This window comes from Artemia franciscana, chromosome 16 (genome assembly GCF_032884065.1).
Source record: "Artemia franciscana chromosome 16, ASM3288406v1, whole genome shotgun sequence".
NCBI lineage: Eukaryota > Metazoa > Arthropoda > Branchiopoda > Anostraca > Artemiidae > Artemia > Artemia franciscana.
In genome coordinates, this window is record NC_088878.1 from 9,887,960 (window position 1) to 9,909,627 (window position 21,668).

The following is a 21,668-nucleotide window of genomic DNA, read 5'->3' on the forward strand; positions in this document are numbered from 1 at the left end:
TAACCAAAACTCTAAAAATAGAATTTCTATACCAATAGCTACGTCAAAAGAATCGCATTTTAATGCTGATTTTAAATATATAAATTTCATCAAGTTTAGTCTTATCCATCAAAAGTTACGAGCCTAAGAAAATTTGCCTTATTTTAGTAAATAGGGAGAAACAACCCATAAAAGTCGTAGGATCTTAACGAAAATCACACCATACATTTATGTGTGTTAAATAGCAAATTGTTTAGATTAAACAAGCAATTACATATAGGGTTAGAACTGTAGGACTAGTCCTCCTAATATCGATTCTCCAACGGTTTTCCCTGATTTATTCAGTTTTAGTTAATCTAAAAAAAAATCAGAATTTAGCTAGGGGTAATTTGAACCAAACAGTATTTTTCGTATAACTTCTCAGTCAATCTCAAATTCTATGAAAAATCTGACTGGCTCAAATTAGCGCTAACTAAATTTTATATTCGTTAAATCTCATTGAGGCTGGGCTGACTTTAGCGTCGGCCCATTCGACTTTAGTCGTCTTTAACGGCTTTAGGCATGATGAAAATACAGAGAGAAAAGGAATAATATTTTTTTTAAACAAAATATGAAGTTGATTAAAAAAAAAAAAAATCGTCATGTCATGAGCATACCTATTGGGAAAAACTGTATCACCAACAAAATATAGCAACAACAACAACTACCTGACGCCAACACAACTGTGTACAATCCTCTTCACCCCCCTATTCACGGCTTTGGCCTTTGTCCTTCCAAAAACTTTCTACTAAATTCATACATTTTATTATAAATTCCCTTTGCACTGGTGTGTAATTGACTAGGCTATACTTTCGTCGAGGATACTACTCCTTAAAGTCATCCTACAACGTTCTTCCCAGTCAAAGATCTGACTATAGGAACTCGCAAAAGTTCCCCTTGACAACACTATGAGCTCAAACAGGCGGGGTTTTTCTTCTAGGGATATGAACAGAGAAAAGAAGCTCATGGCGGACGGAGACCCACAACTACCTTAAAACATAATATTGTAAACATATACAAATTTCATACAACTCATTTGCGGTAGAAGGTAAACGGTTTCAAACCACCCCCCTTCTTTCCCATATTGATGGGTTTTATGAATTGATATAAGTATTTTTGAACCATTGCCTTTATACCATCACCATTAGCGATCAGTTGCAAATTAACTAAAAAAAATATATCCAAAAATATATTCCAGCATCTACAATGCACACTTTTCATACAGAGTTATACTTACGCCTGTTCACTTTGACATTCGCACTTATTCGCACAGTTTAGCATTTATGACAAAAAATACCATGCTAAATGTAAAAGTTTAAGATAATTACAAGCATTTCAGCTTTTTTAATTTTCTGTGTTCATCTGCTTGTTCTTCTTGGTTGGTTAAGGACCAATTAACACATTTCTTTTGCTTAGTTTCAGATAAATGATATCCAACGACCTATTTTAACATTAAAACTGAAAAATGCAACAAACTGAAATGAAAACTTTGATAACGGAAGAAAAATAGAAATATATTGAAAGCTGAATTTCTTCTTTATATATTCCTTAAACAGGTTAATCTCACTTGAGCTGATATAAATTCTATCCACAACTGGAAATGCATTCTTAATTTTTAAATAATTGCTGCAGCCACTGGTTAGATTTGACAAGTAAAATTGTACGAAGCCAAAAAGTGATATCCGACAAAACTCCAACCGTATTTGCTAACAACAAACATCCTTCATTGGCAAGAGAAAAGTATCAATCTAAGACTAAATTTTTCAATTAAGGGGAGTACGAGTAAATAGACGATAACAAAATAGATATATTAAAGACAAAATTCGCGGAGATTTTAGAGAGACTAAAAACAAAAAAGACAGAGAGACTAATTAAAATCTTATGTTACTAAAAAGCATGTCAAGCATCATAGGCAGTGACATGGCACTGAGTAATGAGCGATATGGGCACAATGTATTATTATTTTTTTCACCAAGGCAATTTTTTATAAAAGGAGTTGTCATAGAAACTTCGAAAGGAGCTCATTCGATTGGATATTGAAAGTTCTATTACCCTTTTTACGAGTCAAAAGTAATTGGAGGGCAAGCAATTCCCCTCCCAAGGCCATGAATTATACAAATACATCCCAATCAAAATTTTGAGATACTCCATTTTATTGAGCATAGATCAAAGGTCCAGTATTAACGTCTCAGGGGATGTTGGGTATGTCAACACCCACCAGCCCTCAGAGCAAGGTCTGTAAGTTATGCAATGGAACAACCATGGTTTGAGCAGCAAGACTATGTTTCGGATGGGAAACATAATCCAGAACATAAACATATAACATATATTATAAACATAATACAAAAAGTGTGCTTTAGTTCATGGATTTTAATTTCTTAATAAGAATAAAGTTAACCCACTGCCCCAAGCACTAAACCCTAACACATTTTGCGCTATCTAAAAATCGGTGTCTTACCAAACAGTTAATAATATGGTCACGAGCCTCGGAATTGAAGTCCCTTAAATTTACTGGAAGCTCTCCACATTGAGTTCGGACAAGGTCATGTAAGGAAAATGTATATGGATCCTTTTCAAGGTTCATAAAATACGACCCAAGCTGAAAATTTAGCCTGAAATGAAAAAAAAAACATGAGAAACGTAAGGACAATGTAGAAAATATAAAGCAAATAAAATAAGGAAGAAAACATAAGAAGTATGAAAATAAAAAGTAAGGAAAATGTGCATGCATCCTTTTCAAGTTTTTTCATCCTGTTCTGCCCAAGGAATGATGTATGGACGGATGGATGATAGACTTATCTATCAACAAGTGAAATGACATCATTTTTACACAATCCTAAAAAGGGCTTATGCCAGATTTGCCTCTCACCCGGACTAGTCTTGGCTTTTTCTACAATTAAACCATGGCTTGATGCCCGCAACTACTTGATTTTAATTAAAAATCAACACAATAATGACAGGTGACATCAAGTATGATCCAAAATGGATATAACCTGTAGTACAAAATAGCATAGAAAATGTAAGGAAAATGTAAAAAAAGTAAAAAAAAATAGTGAAAAGGTAAGAAAAATTTATAGAGGTCCTTTTCAAAATTCATAAAATATTGTCCAAGTTGAAAATTTTACCTGTAGTACAAAATGACACAGAAAATGTAAAAGAAAAGTAAGGAAAATATATATGGATCCTTTTCGAGGTTCATAAAATTTGATAGGAAATTTAACCTGTAATACAAAATAACATGTAAAATGTAAGGAAAATGTGAAAAAGAATTAACGAAAATAGGAAGAAAACAAAAAAGTGAGAAAACAAAAAAGTAAGGAAAATGCATATGGATCCTCTTCAAAATTCGTAAAATATTATCCAAGTTAAAAATTTAACTTGTGATACAAAACAAGATGTAAAAAGTAAAGAAAATGTGAAAAAAGGTAACAAAAATAGGAAGAAAACAAAAACAGAAAGGAAAATGCGTAGGGGTCCTTTTCAAAATTAATAAAATATTATCCAAGATAAAAATTTAACCTGTGATATCAAACAAGATGTAAGGAAAATGTGAAAAATATTAAGAAAAACAGGAAGAAAAAAAACAGAATGGAAAACAAAAAATAACGAAAATGCGTAAGGGTCCTTTTCAAAATTCATAAAATATTATCAAAGTTAAGAATTTATCTGTGACACAAAACAAGATGTAAAATGTAAGCAAAATGTGAAAAATTGTAAGGAAAACAGGAAGAAAACAAAAAGACTGGAAATCAAAAAGTAAGAAAAAAGCATAAGGTTCCTTTTCAAAATTCATAAAATATTATTCAGGTTGAAATTTCATCTTTAGTACGAAATAACGTGTAAAACGTAGGAAAATGAGAAAAAAGTAACAACAACAGGAAGAAAATAAAAGAAAGTAAAAAATTAAGGAAAATACATATGGATCCTTTTCAAAGTTTTATAAAATATATTCCAGGTTGAAATTTCACCTGTAATACAGAATAAAATAGAAAATGTAAGGCAAATAGGACGAAAACATAAAAGTAAGAAAACAAAAAAGTAAGGAAAATGTATGTGGATCCTCTTAAGGTTTTATAAAATATGATCCAAGTTGAAAGTTTTTCACCCGTGACCCAAATTAGCATGGAGAATGCAAAGGAATTGTGAAATAAATTGAGGAAAATAGGAAGAAAACAAATAAGTGCAAAAACAAAAAAGTAAGGAAAATATATATAAATCTTTTTCAAGATGATAAAATACTGTGATCTTGTATTGAATATAATAAAACATTATGATCTATAATTTACAAGTTAAAAATTTAACCTGTAATAGGCTACAATATAACATGAGAAACACAAGGGATAAAAGTAAGAAAACAAAAAAAAAGTGCAAAAACAAAACCCACGGATACAGTAACAATATATCACGGTTACAGTTTAAGAACCATCCATATGAAAAAAAGATAAACTAATATAATGTTAGAACCACTAATATGATATAATCGTGAACAATGATAGTGAAATAATATCTAGCTGTAATGTCAACTAATCAAATAGCAACTGTTAGCGTTATTTAACAATAGTATAAACGTCATAGAATAATGGTATAACAGAAATGAATTATGTAAGACACGCAGGAAAGAAGACAGGGATGGGATGCCATTGAGCTAACCCTCTTACCCCCCGACCCCCCGTAAATCTCATGATCGTCAAAACAATTTTTTTTATTTTCCATATTTTTAATTTTTATTTTCAATCCTCCTACAAAAAAAAAAATCCTAAATATGGAACTGAATGCACGTATAGAGAAGAAACTGATTTACATAGGGTAAAACTAAATGAAAATGTATAGATATAAAAAAAATATAATTACTAGCCTGAAAGTAAGTAAAGTTCAGGGGGAAGGAATAATTAAAAGGGGGCAAAATTGGAGACTAGTGACTTTTTCGTAAACTCAGAAGCATCTTGTATAATATTTAAACTTTCAGACCTAGATTTGTAACATTTATATTATATATATAGTCTGGGAAAGGGTTTCCAACCTCCAACCCCACCTCTCCCTACTTGTAAGGCAGATATTCTACGAAGATTCTTAAAAAATCGGTCCTAGATAAAAAGATAAAGGTCCAAATCGTGAGAACCAACACCTTGCCAAAGCATACAGTCTATGGGAATCTATAGTCCGTAAGGAAACTTGCCAAGCCATCTCTATGCCAACTATACAATAAACCTTAAAGGGGATGGAGGTTGTGAAAACCCCCTTGAAAGGATCTTTCAAGCTTTACAAGAAGACAAGGAATTAAAGTATGGACTCAGCAACATTTTCGCATACCCTAATTTAGACTATAGACCGATTCCTAAAAGTGTAACTCGTCTAGCTCCCCCTGAAACAACTTTCCAAGTTTGCTAAAAACTTTTCTTATCAACTTTTTACAAGAAAGTTCTTGTGTGTATTTGAAAGCTAAAAAATAAAACTACTCCTCTAATAAGACCTACTATTAAGAACAAAATGGCCATTTCGAAATTTGGTCAAAAGCGTTCGGGAAAGATGGGACATGAGGAAGGCTGGTTGCACTCCGGTTACTTTTAACTCTTAAAAATGGAACTAGAAATTTCAGTTTCAAACTCAATAAGCCTCTTCCGATGTTTATACAACCATCCCTTCCATAACAACACTATATGTGCTACAATTGACAACTTCCATAGCTTACAGCCCTTGCCCCCAGGCTGTAGGTTTTTTTTCAACCCCAGAGGCCATTACTTTCCCTTTGAACTATTTTGAGCAAAATAGCTAGATCACAATTTAGATCGCAAACATTTGGGGGGAAAGGCGGGAGGGGGACTGGTTGCCCTCTGGGATCACCTTTTACTCTTAAAATTAGCTCTAGAACTTATGATATCCCATCCCAAGAATCCTCTCAGAAGTTTACACGACCACCCCCTTCCATAAAAACCTTTACAGGTTAACAATGAGCAACTTGCATAACTTACAGCTGTTTCACTGGGGGCTGAGAGGAGGGGGTTGTCAAACCCGAAAACATAGCCATTTGATTTTGGGCCATTTTGAACAAAATTGTTTTCTAAAAATTTTGATCGGAAGCATTTGGGAAAAGGGGGCGAGGAGGGGTGGGGACTGGCTGCCCTCCGGTCACTTTTGACTCTTATAAAGAGAATTAGAGCTCTTGCTTTCGCGTGGAATGAGCCTCCCCCAAAGTTTATACGACAGCCTCTTCCATGTAGTTTAGCAAGGGGCAGCTTGCATAGCTTACAACCCTTGCCCCAAGTCTCTGGGGGGTTTTCCAACCCTGTAGGCATAGTTATTTGACCTTTGGACTATTTTGAACAAAACGACTATCTCAAATATTTGTATCGGATGTATTTAGGGAAAACAAGACGTGTGGGGGGACTAGTTGCCCATTGATCACTTCTGAATCTTAATAAAAGCACTAGAGCTTCCAATTTCCAATCGAATGAGCCCCTCTGAAGCTTGAACAACCACTCCCCCCCCATATAAAGTGCCTTTGGAAAAAAATTATAATAATAAGATGTTGAGTCTTGTGGCTCTTAACTATAGAAACGCTATAGCGTTGCCTCTGAAAGCATTCCACTTTTGTTTGGTTTATACAATAAAATAAAGATTTTCTGCAATAAGAGAAACGAAAATATAGAAACGTGGGTATAATTTTCAACAAGACAATGGAAAAGATTGAATAACAACTTATACCCATTTTTCTATATGTTCATTTCTCATATTCCTCTAATGGAAATACAATATGGTCGTAGAAATAGTTTGCAATATGCGAACGACTGACCACCCTCGCCGCCCGCACCTGTATTGCATGCTCAACCTAAATATATTCCATGGAATGAAGGAAGATTAGGGCTTAGTCCCTCCCCCCTCCCACCTCTTGCATTTACCTGAAGGATGCTCAATTTCAAACTTCTAGACTTAAAACTGCACTTTTAAAGTTTTAGGTACTCTTCCGCTTCCCCTACAAAAAGATCTTCTGACCATCGGGTAGTCGGCAAATCAACAGAATTGTCATTTGTAAAACCATTATACATAGCATATTTTTTGACATTGTATCTTTATTCAAATTTTATTTATTTGGTTTAGATTCAATCTTAAATTTCAATTTATATTACTAGTGGATGTTGTTTACTTACTTTACTTACTTTTGTTTACTACTTTATTTACTTATGTTTGATTATAAATATGTTTTTTTTTTGCGCTTTTAGCAACTCTATAGGATAACATAACCATTTCCATCTCAGTTTCTCGAAAAGCTTAAAATCAAATTAATGCAAAAAATGTACGCAGGATTATTGTTCTTTTTTAATTTCGGTTATTCTTCTCTTGTCTGGAGATTTCTGAAAAAAAATTCACTTTACGAGGGGAGGGGGTGCCTGTAATGGTACCTACAAGGAAAAATTTAAACTTTCAATCGAAGCCTTACGAGAAGTCGAAAGCTAGTTTGATTATTTTATGAAAAATGGCAAATACAGACGTATTTTTCATCTTTTTTTCGTTTTTGTAATGTTTGCAGCCTAGCAAACCCTGTGATCTAGTGGCAACCCTGTTCACAAGGCTTTGACGTCAGCCATATAAAAGAAGGAAAAAAAAAATGAAGGAACTCATTACTCTTGACTATGCCGGCAATTTTTTATATACTCTGCAATTGGAATCAACTCTTTCCTAAGCTGGGTAGTTTTATCCAATTCTCTCGATCGTCTGTAAAGTCCAGGATTTATATCTCCGAGATTGAATAAAGGATCTCTCCACATTCTCTCTAACAGTGTTGCAGCAAAATTTGAGACCATGTATCTAGAATAAAAAAATTTAAGAGTTGGAATGAAAAAAAAAGTCAAATAACCACTAGGAGTAGAGTACATAGTTTTCTTAAGAGGGAGAGGGAGTATGAGAGTATGATGCTAGGTAAGTTTGTCCACCCAATACATCCAAGCTTGTACGCTCTTAGATACCTTGATTTATATCCTAAAGATGATACAAAGGATATTTCTGTATTCTCTTTAAAAAAGTTGCATCAAAATGTGAAGGTGTGCATCCGAGGTAGGATATGGGGGTGCGTATATTCATATGTATTTTTACAAGCAAATACTGCTACTACTAATACTAGCAGCAACTCACTGCAGCACCAAGCCACCTAAGGCCAACACCGCTACGCAAACTCCTACTGCGTCCCAATCTATTCGAAGCCTCCCTCTTTACACTTTCCCAGACATTTTCCATTTCTCTCAAATCTTTCCTTACCAAATCCTCCCACCCGAACTAGGGACCATCTACTTTTCATTCGGCCCTAGACAGTTGTCCAGAAAGGTAAACCGGACGGTTGTCTAAGACAATATGTCATCCTTCATCCACAGAACGTGTCCTAATCATCTCAACCTTTCTCTCATTATAGTCCTGGAAAGCAGGGGTTGAACCACACTTTTCTTAGATCCAACTGTTTGAGATAAGGTCAGTCAGTCGGGTACCCAAATCAATCCATGGACAATTACTCTGGTAAACATAAAGCAAGTCTTCTTCTGTTTTTCGGCGCACACATACTTAAAAACCATACTTGACCACTGTCATCACTGTAGCTTCCAATATCCTGAACTTGGTTTAAAGAATCATCTTTCTATTCTTCCAAACTTTTTTCAACTACAAAAAAAACAACCTGGGTCTTGGCTATTCTACTTTTAACATCTTCACATCACCCAACGTCTTTACAAATAACACTACCTAGGTATGTGAAGCTGCCCACTTGATCGATCCTCTTGATAACAAAAAATAAATACCGACGCTTTGTTCGGGCTTCAAGTCAATAAATTATAAACTCCCACTCCGACTTCCCCTAATAGAGTTCTAGCATTTTCAGCTCCCTTCTGAAGTCTTCGGAAAACCGATCCCGACATTTCAGATCAACAGTACCCTGTCATCCTAAATATATCCTTTGATTGGCATTTCGCCACTACCAAGCAATAACTCCAAAGTATTCAAGATGAAAAGAAAAAAAATATTGGTTGTGTTATATTTCTGAACTATAAGGATATTTACCAGATATGGTAGGATATTTACTTATTTAATTGAAAACCAGTCTAAAAAACGTGGAAAGGACAGAGGATAGAGGGGAAAACAGAAAAAAAAATAAAGAAAAAAAAGAACTCTTTCACATGTAAAACAATTAAAGTAATGAAACAATTAATGTGGTCTAATACGAGACTAGAAAAAAAGAAATTAGTTATTAACATATAAAACAAATAAGGGCTCTAAAACATGAGTGACCACCAATTTCCTTTTCATATTCTTCATACAGTTTTGAAACTGTAATTTCTTGGTCAGTTATACTGTATTTCTTTACAGATTTTGAGCTGCACAACCATGGTGGTATGTGCAGCAGATATTCGGCGAAACGTAATAAGCTGGAAGGAATTTTTGCTTTATCCATTTCGACGAAAATCTTCAGGAAAGGCCTGAGAAACAGAATATGAAGCAACATGACAGCTATCAATAGACATACTAACCTATATTCCAGAGTCACGACCAGCTTCCGCAGCTCTAGTTTGCATGAACATGGGCATTATCTAACTTAGAGTTGGCATTATCTCAGTAATGACTAAAATATAAACATATTGTCACCATTTGTGACAAAATAAAGTAAAAACAGGATCAAAAACCAAATTACATTAAAACATTAAATAAAAATAGATAAAAAAAAATGGATAAAGGATAAAGATCCTCCTGAACCATTTATGGTGCATAAGACGTCGAATAGACGTTTCAGTTGCTGGATTTTCTTTTATTGAAACAGCTAGTGGCCCTGTCACCTAACCTTTCTGCAGCCAGGATCAAAACCCAGAGCCAATATTGCCAAGCAGAGCATAAATCTACTGTGTTACCAGCAAATATAGAAGTAGATAGAACAATAAGTAAAAAAGAATGTATAAAGGATGAAGATCCTCCAAAGTCATTGATGGCACGCAAAAATTTCAAATTGACGGCTCATTGGAGTTGTAACAAGCCTGTTGCCCACCTTACGACAACTGGGGTCGAAACCTGGTCCCCTTATTGCCAAGCAGAGCATCAATTCACTATGCTACCATAGGATAGATAAAAAAAAATAGTCAAATATGTGTCAAAGACCGTGCTCAACAAACAATTTTGATAAAAAGCAGGGGCGTAGCTTCCTATGGGGCAGGGGGCAACTGCCCCTACAAGACCTTAGTTTACCCCTCCCCCTGGACCTCAGTTTGCCCCACCCCAGATGAAATTTAGTTTCTTCTAAAACTTGTCAAAACTAAGATAAATCTGCATAATTCAAGCATCAACAGAAACAGATTAGTTTTTTTGTTCATGTTTATCTTTATAGCAATATAAAGTACCTTTTTAGTGCTCTTGTGGTACTAAATAGTACCCTTATGACACCAAATGGCTTATTTTTTAGTTTTTACTGTTATTTTCAATTGATTTGGAAAATTGGCTTCAACTTTACCCCCCAGGATTTGGATGAAATTACACCACTGATAAAAAGAAGCATTTTAAATATTATCATAAACCATTATAAGGAAAAATATCCTTTAGAAAGCGATTAACGGTGTAAGATTTTAATTTTAAGCAGTTTATAAGTAAAACAAACCTGTTGAAATCCCATTTCTTTAGAACACGTGCGGGTATGATGGACATTTTATTACTATGACATCCAGAACAGAAAAACTTGCCAAAATATTCACAATATCGAAATCGCTTAACGTATCTTCTATCAACCTTCAAACCACATCCAGCACACCTATAATTTTGTTTAGCCACTTGCATCTTTACGCTAAAACAAACATAACAATGTGATGTTAGACATATATTCTAGAACTAATTTTAAAATTAAAAGAAAGGTTCAGCACAATATGGAACAATACATTAAAAATAATCAATACCGAATTCAAGGGATGGTTTATGGTGTTTTAACCCCCCTCCATCATCACATTGCTTGTCCGACTCGTAACAATGTAATGAAAATGTATAAAAACACAAACAAATACAAAGTAGAAACAATAGGGAAAATCTTAAATTACATAAATTACATAAATCTTTATTACATAATGTAATAAACTTACATTAAATTGTGAGAATTAAACTGAATGAGTTTATGTCTGAATGAGTTTATATTCTCACTTCATTCTTTTTGTCAGTCCTGGTTGAACTTCGTTGAGGTAAGGATGCTAGGGCTGTTTTTAAAAAAGTTTTTAAATAACATTATTTAGTTTTAATTCTCACAATTTAATGTAAGTTTATTTATATATACATATTTTCTCTCTTGTTCTCGTATTGTGCTGAAGACGGCCCTTGGACATAGGGCCGAAATATTGACAGAACTGATTTCCACTGTCTTGAAAAGATTTTCCCTATTGTTTCTACTTTGTATTTGTTTGTTATGGAAAGGCAGTGTGGTCTTCGTCGCTATTTTTGTATAACAACACATTTTTGATGCACTAAAAAAAAAAATTGTAAAATCCCTACTAAAAAAAAAACGAACGAAAATCCCGGATATGGCTCAGAAAAGAATATTGATTAATAAAAATTGTATCCCAGATATAAAGGGTGCATTCACATGAGTTAAATTAGAAGAAAATGAAAAACGTGCTTTTCTTGATATTCTTTCTTTTAAAGAATGGAAATAGTCTGGACTTTAAAATCTATAGAAAACAACTAACAACAATAGAAATTTGTCCTTTTCTCAAATCATGCTCACCAAATTAAAGTTGGGTTGATCATTTCTTTAATAGGCCTATTTTTAGTATCTGATCGCTAAAATATAGGGAGGAGTTGTCTTTTCAGATTAAAGTACTAATAAGTAACAAACATACAAGTTGGTTCATTGACTAGATTTTTTCAAAAAGAAGAAAAAAGTTTCTAAGGATTTCTAAGGAAGTCTTAGAAGCAACTGACGACAAAGATTATTTTTTTTTACTTTACCGTATGTTCCAGGGCTGATTGAAAAACTAAAAAAAAAAAAATAAAAAGTAATGGTATAAAGGTAGATTTATAAAGTAGTAACACTTTAGGTAGTTTTCTGAATTCTGGAAAGGATCGAACTTCAGTGGAGTTTATCAGATCCCATGTACTTGTGGAAGCTCCTATGTTGGAAGTGCTAACCAGAATTTCAAAATTAGATTACTACAACATCAAACATCTATTTCGTCAACACTAAAGCGAAAATCCAAACCTAAAAATTTCACATCAGCTCTAGCTAGACATTTTTAATTTCCCATATCATTTTATTGTGTTCGAAAATATCTCTGATTTCTAGGGACTGGGGTTTTAAATTTTTTTAAGGGAACCATTGAAATTAAACAATCTTTTTCAAAAACCTGGCTTTGAACAGAGATACAGGTGAATTTGGCTTAAACTCAATTTATGATAATTTACTAAAGTCAAATAAAATAAATTTAGTTTCTCTTAATAACATCGACCTCTTTTTAACTGATAATGAAACTTCACATAAAAAATCAAGTCAAAGGACTGGAAGCTGGGAAATCAAAGAGACTGCCATCTGTAACTGCTTTGAAGAAAATGAGAGAGTTAAAAAATATTTGATTAACTTGTTGTTTTGTATAAACATCGGTGAAGAAAAACTAGATACCTGACAGTACTTCGTTCGTTTTTTTGCATTTTGAGTTTGAATTGTCATGTTATAAGATAGGATCTTTGATTCCTAAGTGCACTTATTAATACTAAAACTACTAAGTGTTTTTCATTATATTTGAAGTATGACCTGATAAAAATCTAGTTGATTGACTTCTTGCTATCTCAGAAATGAGTTAGGTTAGGAAAATGAAACTTTCAGGGATGGGTCTACAGGCTAAAGTATGTTCCGGGAAGATATTTTGAAGTATCTACCTCCACTCCTCCTCCCTCTAGAGGGCCCTGACCTTTGATGACCTTCAAAATATGCGTGTCATAAAAGTAAAACCTTGCAAAATAGATCTTCTGCTAGAATGAAGTACAACAGAATTGTTTTCAGCTTCACAGCTTTGCTCAATCCCTATTCATAAAGTTTTAAAGATATGCAAATACATTTCCTAAATTTTGAAGAAAAAAAACATTGATGGCTCAGAATGCTACTCAAATAACAGGAATTGCATTTTTCAGAACTAAAGGCAGAGAAAAAGCAACTGGTAACTGAAAATTAAGGTAAAATGTTGTTTTGTCAAAATTTCAATAGGTATAGACCTGTCATGTAGGGGCATGTCAGGGCTCTCTAGAGGGAGAAGGAGTGGAGGTGGGTACTTTAAAATACCTTCCCAGGATATACTTTAGCCTGTAGACCCATCCCTGAAGTTTCATTTTCCTAACCTAACCCCTTTCTGAGATAGCAAGAAGTCACTCAACTAGAATTTTACCGTATGACCTTTTTATTAATGTCAAATATATTAAGATCGTCAGTAATGTGAATCAAGTCTAGAAAAGTTATTTTCAAGATACAGGCCAATGAAGTATACCGAGCAAAACACTAGATGGCAGACAATATTCTTTTCCAGAGACTGATCCCGTTTTACTGTACTATTGCTTGTAATCATTATCTGTTTTTCACATATGGATATACCCTGATATCCGCAATCCTTGCTTTTTTCATATATCATACATTAAGTATTGATTTTATTGCATGTATCCACCATTTCTAAGTCTAAAAAACTAATTGAGCTAAAGAGATATAGGGAGATTAAATATATAAAAGTTTTGTTCCATTTTACCGTTCTGAATCATTTTTTATATTTCAACCCTTTTTTCATTATTGTTTTTAATGTAGCCTTTTCGTAAAGTGGTAATTTGACTGTATATCATCAGAAACGTTTAGCGACTGTGTCTACGGACCAAGCCTAAGTACATTTTTTTAAGCGTAGGCCAGAATGTCAACGTAGCAAGAATAAAAAGATTACTGAATAAAATAGATCTTGCAAAAAGTAGTATTTATATACGTAAATAATTTAGAGAATAGTAGATGGTAGTGTTACAATTATTCAAAACAAATGGGAAATAAGAGACAAGAAAAATCAGCCTAAAATCATCAAAAGAGTTGTAAGAAATTACAGCTTAACACTAACTTTCAACAAGCTGAAATTTTATTATATAGTCTTTGAGAGACTCCATAACGAAATGATACCCTAAAGCAAAAAACAAATATTTTACAAGGAACATACAAAATCAAAAATAAATCGAACAAATTTAAGCTAGGGCCAACAATTTTTTAATTCCGACAAAGTTTGATCAGTTTGGCTTCCGAACTGCTTGGTTACAAGGGAAGACAATTGTTTTGCTACAGAAGGAAGCTGTGATCTCTATATCGAAATAACAAGACAATTCATAATATATTACAATCGTCTCCCCGAGACATATACAGAAAAGCTTATATCTAGAACCAGCTAAAAAATTGCATCTATTTCCAAGAAAATATATGAAATTTTTTCAAATAAAATAATTAAAAAAGAGCAACGCAAATTATTTGACACTTATTCTTTTGGTTAAGAACAATATTATAAAAAAGAAGAGGAAATTAACGAATAAGTCAATCAGTTTTAATTAGAGGACGGAGGGAGGACCTTAGTACCTACCTCTAAATTTTCTTGAATAAATTTATAGGCACTTCTTTTTCAAATTTTTTAAAATTTTTTGTTTTTTATTATAACCCCACCTTCCAAGTTATTTTGTTATTTGGCCCCTTCCTAGAAAAAAGAATCCTGGGCAGGTGCCTAGAAGGGGGTCATTTTAAACCCACGTTTTTCCAAAAATCTCAAGATTTTTACAATATTCTAGTAGCTTCTTACATTTTCATATAATTTGCCAATGTTAACTGATTTTATTTTTGTTTTATGCATACCCTTTCCTTGAAATAATTTTCTGCACAAGTGTCTGGAAGTACTTGTGTCTTGGAAGTGTCGGATCTATTTGGGATGCTTTCAGCGACACACATCTAATACACAAGAGTCTCAACCTCAAGAACAATGTAACAGAACTTTATGTAATACCTGAAGAACAAATTTTATGTTTGCATTGACTTGCAATAGTTAACTTTTTATTTAATTGTGCTAATAGCAAGAATCAAACAAACAGCCTCCAGCATGTGAAGGTGCCGATAGCTCTAAACCGTAGGTATACTAAGGTATAATATTAAGAGGATTCTAGTACTTTTCAATATAGCATAGTTTTATTAGAGACTAGCATCCCCGTCGCGTATTGCTGCAATCTCAAAAAGAAAGAAAATTCAAGGCAAATTGTCCCCGGAAAAAGACTCCCTGCGACCCCCTCCACGGTAGAATCCCCACGCATTAATAAAGATCGTATTTTAAATTTATTTGCATTTGAAAAATTCCTCTGGAAAATTCTCCCGAGGACAATCGTCCCCCTGGAAAATTTCCACTATGCAGAAAACTCCTCCTCCACGTCCCCTTTTCAATCTCCCCTTTCAGGTAGAAAATCACCTCTTGCAATTCCTCTCGAAAAATTCCTCCCTGGAAAATTTTCCCCACCGGTAAAATAATGATCGTATTTTTAAATTTTAAAGTATTTGAACAAATAGGTTAGGATTATTAATTTACCCGTCGGGCTTTGTTGGATAATTAATATTCAAAAAATACGAATAATGTGAACAAAACCAATAGTGCAAGAGTGTACTCAACAATTTATTAGAGTTTCTTAGTGATCAGATGAACAGTGAATGGAACCTTTCATTTATGGAACCCTTAAGACTGTTTTCAGATTAAATCAGTTGATACTTTTTGAAAACATCTATAGAGAGACAAATTTTGCTACAACTATCAAATTTTGGGTACTCATACAACGACCGCAAAGGAAACAAAAATACAAATTTATTTTGCCCGTTTGGGTTACTCAAAATGTCGTCTGATTATATCATTTGTGGAGAATCCTTGAAATTTATTTTGGCTAATAATTTCAATACTTTTTAGAAACCTAAATTTTTGGAATCTTTAAAGGAATTTTCCCTACAACTGTCAAGTCTAGGTTTTTCTACACCGACCACAATATAGGCCAGTCTTAAATACCAAAAATAGAAACTTACTTGGGAGCAGGATGAACTGTAAATACGATTTGAGGGCGGGGAGGGGCCCAGTCTTTCGTTCCTCGCGTAGCAGTTTCAGATAAATCGTCACTTTCCTCCTCAAGAGCTGAATCGCGTTCATTAAGATAATTCTCTGGCAGAGGAAGCAGCTATTACCAAACAGAATGAAAATAAGTTCATCGATTAGCAGCTAAAACATCGATTAGTAAAAAGAGCATACATTTTTCAAAATAGGATTGAATTCTGAAAAATTCTTAGCAAAATATATATTGGCTTTTTTCTTCCACCAAAATTTTCCTTTTTACAGTCAGGAACTTCACGGCTATTAAATTTATTTAATATCAATTATTAACAAAAAACTTAACACAACCGCATCCCTTGAAAATGCCAGGGCATGATAATCAATACATCTATAAAATCGCATAAAAATAAAATTTAATTTAACCTCAAAAGGAGTAAAAAACGAAAACAAATTGTAATATCAGACTTTAGATTTTAGAGTCAAATATGAATATATCAACCAAGGCAGTATACAGGGAGAGCTACGGGGTTTGACCCCCCTCCCATTTGTCTAAGTCGTAAAAACGTAACAAAAAACCACATAAACAAATTTTTGATGCATTTTTTTAAAGTTTTTTTGTGCTTTAAAAAAGGATTTATGAAGGATTTTTAGATATAACAGAATACCCAAGTAACTAGTCAAACATTAGTAACACAGGAGAGCATGGTCCATCTGACTCTCCTCTGAAATGCAAAACATATGCATTTGAGCAGGCCAGAGAATTTAAGTATCTGGGAGTTGAATTAAATATAATGGTGAAATAGTCAACAAAATCAAGAAGAAATTGGACAAACAACATCAGCTCTTAACAGGTTGAAAATTTATTGTTGTTTGTTTATTTTTGTGATATGTTATTGTCAATTTTCGCTTGTGTTTACTCCACTATTTATATATATATATATATATATATATATATATATATATATATATATATATATATATATATATATATGCGATCCATACCGACACAAACTTTCACACGAACAGCTCTTCCAACGATTTGATGCGTAATTGATTTTGTGTGTCCTAATGCGTGTGTACTCATCCAATGATCAAAATCCAAATTCTTCTTGATTTTAGACGTTCGATAGACATCGAACGTCTAAAATCGATAATTGATAGAACATTCGATAGTTGTCAGAAGTTCAATAAAAATCGAACGCGTTATTTACTATAACCTAAAAATAATAATTACTTCTCAAAAAGAGAAAAAAGACCTAACTTTAAGATGAGGCTTTTTGTACTAGTAGTTCCAATTTTGCCACAAAAAAAGATTGCGTTTAGCCACCAAACATTTGATCCAAGAATTTATTTTGAACACCCTTTTATAGAAATCGTTAAAAAGGAAAAGAAATAACAAGGATAGTGTAATAAAAGACTAACTGAATCAATTTGATGATATCCCGCGGGGTATTCAGTAGTGCAACAAATATTAGCCCTCCAGTAATGCAGAATAATTAATATAAATCTGTGTAGTTTAATTCCCAGATACTAATGCCGTTGTGAAATCTGATATGCCATATGTTACCAACTGATTATATAGATTCTCAATCTTGTGCTTTGTATTTGCCCCAAGATTGAAGAGCTACTTTTATCAAAATGACAAAATAAGCTCTTTGAATGTCTTTTTCTTTCAACTAGCCTATAGTAATCTAGGCCTATTTTTATCATTTTTTGTTATGCCTAACAGTAGACAGATTGAAAACAAAATAAACTACCTACTTTCAGGCAAATTTAAGGTCGGTTGCAAATAAACAAAATAATTTTCTTGAGATTCAAATATTATTGAACTAATAATAAGGCTATTGAAAATTTCCTTTATTTCTCTTAGTATTCTACAAGGTGCGACCACAAGTTATACTAATTGGCCTTAGAACAAAATGAGTGAGAGAAAAATGAGCAACTAAAGGGAACAATTTTTCGTCAAATGACACTGAGATCTTGAAAATTGACGATTTTGTCATGACAATAGACGATTTTGACATTGAGGCTCCTAAAACTATCAGTTCAAAATATGACCTGTGTTTTTATTTTTTAATTTATTTTTAAATCTCTTTTAGATTTATAGCTCGAGAAATCCTGTGGACCGATTTCTGAGACCCCTCTCTTTCCTTGTATATGCAGATGAGGGTTTCTTCCTTGCCCTTTCTATTGGTTTAGTTTTCTGACTTCATCCCTCTGCCCGCGTAGCTCTGGTCCTGCCTACATGTTTTCCTAAACAAAAACCAAAATAAACCCCTATTTGGCTAGGCAACGGAATTAAAAGAATAAATTACCCTTTGCGGGGCGTCTGCTTCTTCTACTACCCACTCCAGCTCATTTGCTTTCGGCAGGATATCATCTGAGAATTTACTAATTAAAGCCAAAGCAACTCCTTCAGCAGAAGCAGATGTACTAAGTGACTTTGGAGCTTCATCAGAGCGGCTTAAACAGTGTGACTCGTCTTCATTTATATCACAGTAGCTAGCCTGACAGTTCGTTGGACTGCTAGGTCCAGAAAAAGCGCCAGAGCTGCTTGTATATGAGTGACTGAAACCTATTAATAATAAGAAATATTAAAAAGATTGCTTGAGATTAACTTGTATTGCACACTCTCTAAAATCAGACATAAGATCTCCTCTGTTGCTAATAATCCTCACGTTGTATCCTTCAGCTATGCAGGCACTCAGGGATTCAAATTCGGAAGCCACTGGTATACATTCCATGAATGTTCTTGGAACGACTCCTTACCCTTGATTCTGAGGGTTGTCAATAACGAGCGATTCAGAAAATTATTAATACAGAACAGGTGGACTATGAGCTGACATCGACATTGTCAAATAATTTTTGACGTGAGAGTCTGATTGGTTTGTCATAGTAAGAAAGTCCTTTACAGTTATGGCAGATCATTTTACAGTTATTGTCCCATTTAACATATGTTTCATTTTGGTTTCTAGTTCTTTTTTATTCGTTCCACACTTGAGTACTGTTGCCCTGTATGGCATTTCGGGCTGACTAAGGAACAGTCGGACCGGGTTGAGAGGGTGCAATAACGTGCCCTCCTAGTAATCTCAAAAGCCCCAAAAGTACCGTACATATCCCTCCTTAATAAGTTTCAAATTCAAACCGTTCACTTCCGTCATTGAAAACTCGCCCTATCCTTTGGTAATAAAATCCTGTCCAGCCCTATACACCGAAATATCCTCTAGCCCCTACATCAACTTGCACGGGTAAGGTCAATCAGGTCCGTTGCAGAGCCTGTACCGAAACTTCAACCTGTGACTGTGTCACATGCTCGTTATGAGCTTAGTTTGTGCCCTCGTTTGTTAAGTTGTTTAATGTCGGATCGACTTTTTAATCCGGATTATTGTTGTTACTTGTATTTATTATAATTTTGTGTATGTTAATTTTGACTTGTTGACTGATTTACGTGTGTATATGACAGCAAAAACTACTAATCGGCTCTGTCCGTCACATGTTTTTTTTAATAAAGTGAATTGAATTGAATCTATCACTATGCATTGCCAACTAACCGGTTATTGCCCAATCTTATTTTCGCGAACCCGATTCTCGAGTGTTTATCTGATCTTCACGATCCAAAATTGATGAAATTTTGAGAAAGTAGTTTTGTTAAAAAATAGTTCAAACATACGATAACAAAAACACCGCGGTTGACACAGTCCCCCCTTAGCCCAGGGGCGAGTGTTTAAGTTATACTCCAAGGGCATGTAAAGTTTTTATGTAAAGGGTGGTCGTATGAGCTTCAGAGGTGGTTAATTTGATAGGAAATTAAAAGTACTAGTTACTTTTGAATTTGTTTGAAATAGTCCAACGATCAGGTAACAAAACTTCAGGGTCAACATCCCCCCCTAGAACCCAGGAGAAGGATTGTCAGTTATGCCCTTGGGGTATATATGGTTCTTATGAAAGGGTACTCGAATAAACTTCAGAGGGGCTCATTTTATTGGAAATTGAAGTTCTAGTTCACTTTTTAACAGTCAAAAGAGATCGGAGGGCAAGTAGCCCCCCACCGTTTTTTCCCAAATTCATTCGATAAAAATTCGGAAATAGCTATTTGTTAAAAATAGTCCAAACATGAGATAACAAAAACTCAGGGGTCAACACAACCCCCCAGAGCCGGGGGCAAGTATTTTCAGTTATGCCCCGGGGACATGTAAGGTTTTTATGTAAGGGGTAGACATATAAGCTTCAGGGGTCGCTCAGTTGATCAGAAATGCAAATTTCTAATTACTTTTTTAGAGTCAAGGGTGATCAGAGTGTATCTTACCCCCCCCCCCCCTACCTTCTTCTCCCCAAATTGATCCAATTGAAATTTTGAGATAGCCAGTTCGTTTGAAATAGTCCAACAATCAGATAACAAAAACATTGGGTTCAACATAGCCCCCCCCCAGAGCCCGGGGGAAGAGTTTTAACTTATGCTCCGTGGACATACAACGTTTGTTATGGAAGAAGTGGTCGTGTAAACTCAGGAGGAGACTCAAATAATTAAAAGTTGGAAGTTCTAATTCCCTTTTAAGTGTCAAAAGTTATCCGGTGGCATCTAGCCACCACCACACGCCCCCCCCCCCCCCTCAACCTACTTTTCTCCAAACATATCCGATCAAATTTCTTATATAGTTATTTTGTTCAAAATAGACCAAATATCATATAACAAAAAATCTAGGGATAACAGAGCCCACCAGAACCCGGACACAAATGTTGTAAATTATGCCCCGGGGGCATCTAAGCTTTATATGGAAGGGATGGTCGTGTAAACTTCGGAGGTGGCTAAGTCGATTGGAAATCAGAATTTCTAACGTTCTTTTTAGGAGTCAAAAGTGTTCGGAGGGCAACCAGCCCCTCAAGGCCCATTTTTCTGTAGATGCATCTGATAAAAATTTTGAGATAGCCATTTTGTTAAAACTGGTTTCAACATCAAGTAACAAAAACAAACCCCCACAGTTCAACACAACCCCCCAGAACCTGGAGAAAAGTCTGTAAGTTATGCCCCGAGGGACATATAAGGTTTTTATGTAAGGAATTGTCGCATCAACTTCAGAGCTGGCTCATTTTATTGGAAATTGAAAGTTTAAGCTACTAATTTAAGAGTCAAAAGTTATCAGAGTGCATCTACCCCCCCCCCCAGAAACACACACACACCCTCTTTTCCCCAAATGCATCCAATCAACATTTTAGATAGCCATTTTGTTCAGAACAGTCCAATGATCAGACGACAAAAACTTTGGGGGTAACATAACTCTCTAGGGCCGGGCAGGAAGGGTTGTAAATAATCCCCCGGGGGCATACAAGATTTTTTATGAAAGAGGTAAACTTCGGTGGGGACTCAAATGACTAGAAGTCAAAAATTTAAGTTCCTTTTTTAAGAGTCAAAAGCTACCCGATGGTAACTAGCCCCACTCCCCAACCACCAACCCCTTTTCCCCAAATGCATCCAATTGATTCTGAGATAATCATGTTGTCCAAAATAGACCCATTATCATATAATGTACTCCAATATTTGTGTCCAGGGGACTCTGAGTTCAGTCAGGCAAAAAATTT

General features: G+C 34.5%; 1 protein-coding gene across 3 annotated transcripts in view; it reads right to left on the minus strand.

The window, feature by feature from the left end:
- Positions 1-21,668, minus strand: part of LOC136037043 (run domain Beclin-1-interacting and cysteine-rich domain-containing protein-like) — a 126,059-nt gene that overhangs the window by 72,322 nt on the left and 32,069 nt on the right. For 2 of the 3 annotated variants that reach the window (XR_010619855.1, XM_065719460.1), the window contains exons 4-8: positions 18,407-18,666; positions 16,070-16,218; positions 10,637-10,819; positions 7,639-7,821; positions 2,477-2,630 (exon numbers count right to left, since the gene is read on the minus strand). Coding sequence is in view for 2 of the 3 variants with exons in the window: in XM_065719460.1 (XP_065575532.1) it covers positions 2,477-2,630; positions 7,639-7,821; positions 10,637-10,819; positions 16,070-16,218; positions 18,407-18,666 (929 nt within the window). In the remaining variant the exon portion in view is untranslated. The remainder of the gene's footprint in view (positions 1-2,476; positions 2,631-7,638; positions 7,822-10,636; positions 10,820-16,069; positions 16,219-18,406; positions 18,667-21,668) is intronic. The other variant, XM_065719461.1, reaches the window with a different exon arrangement.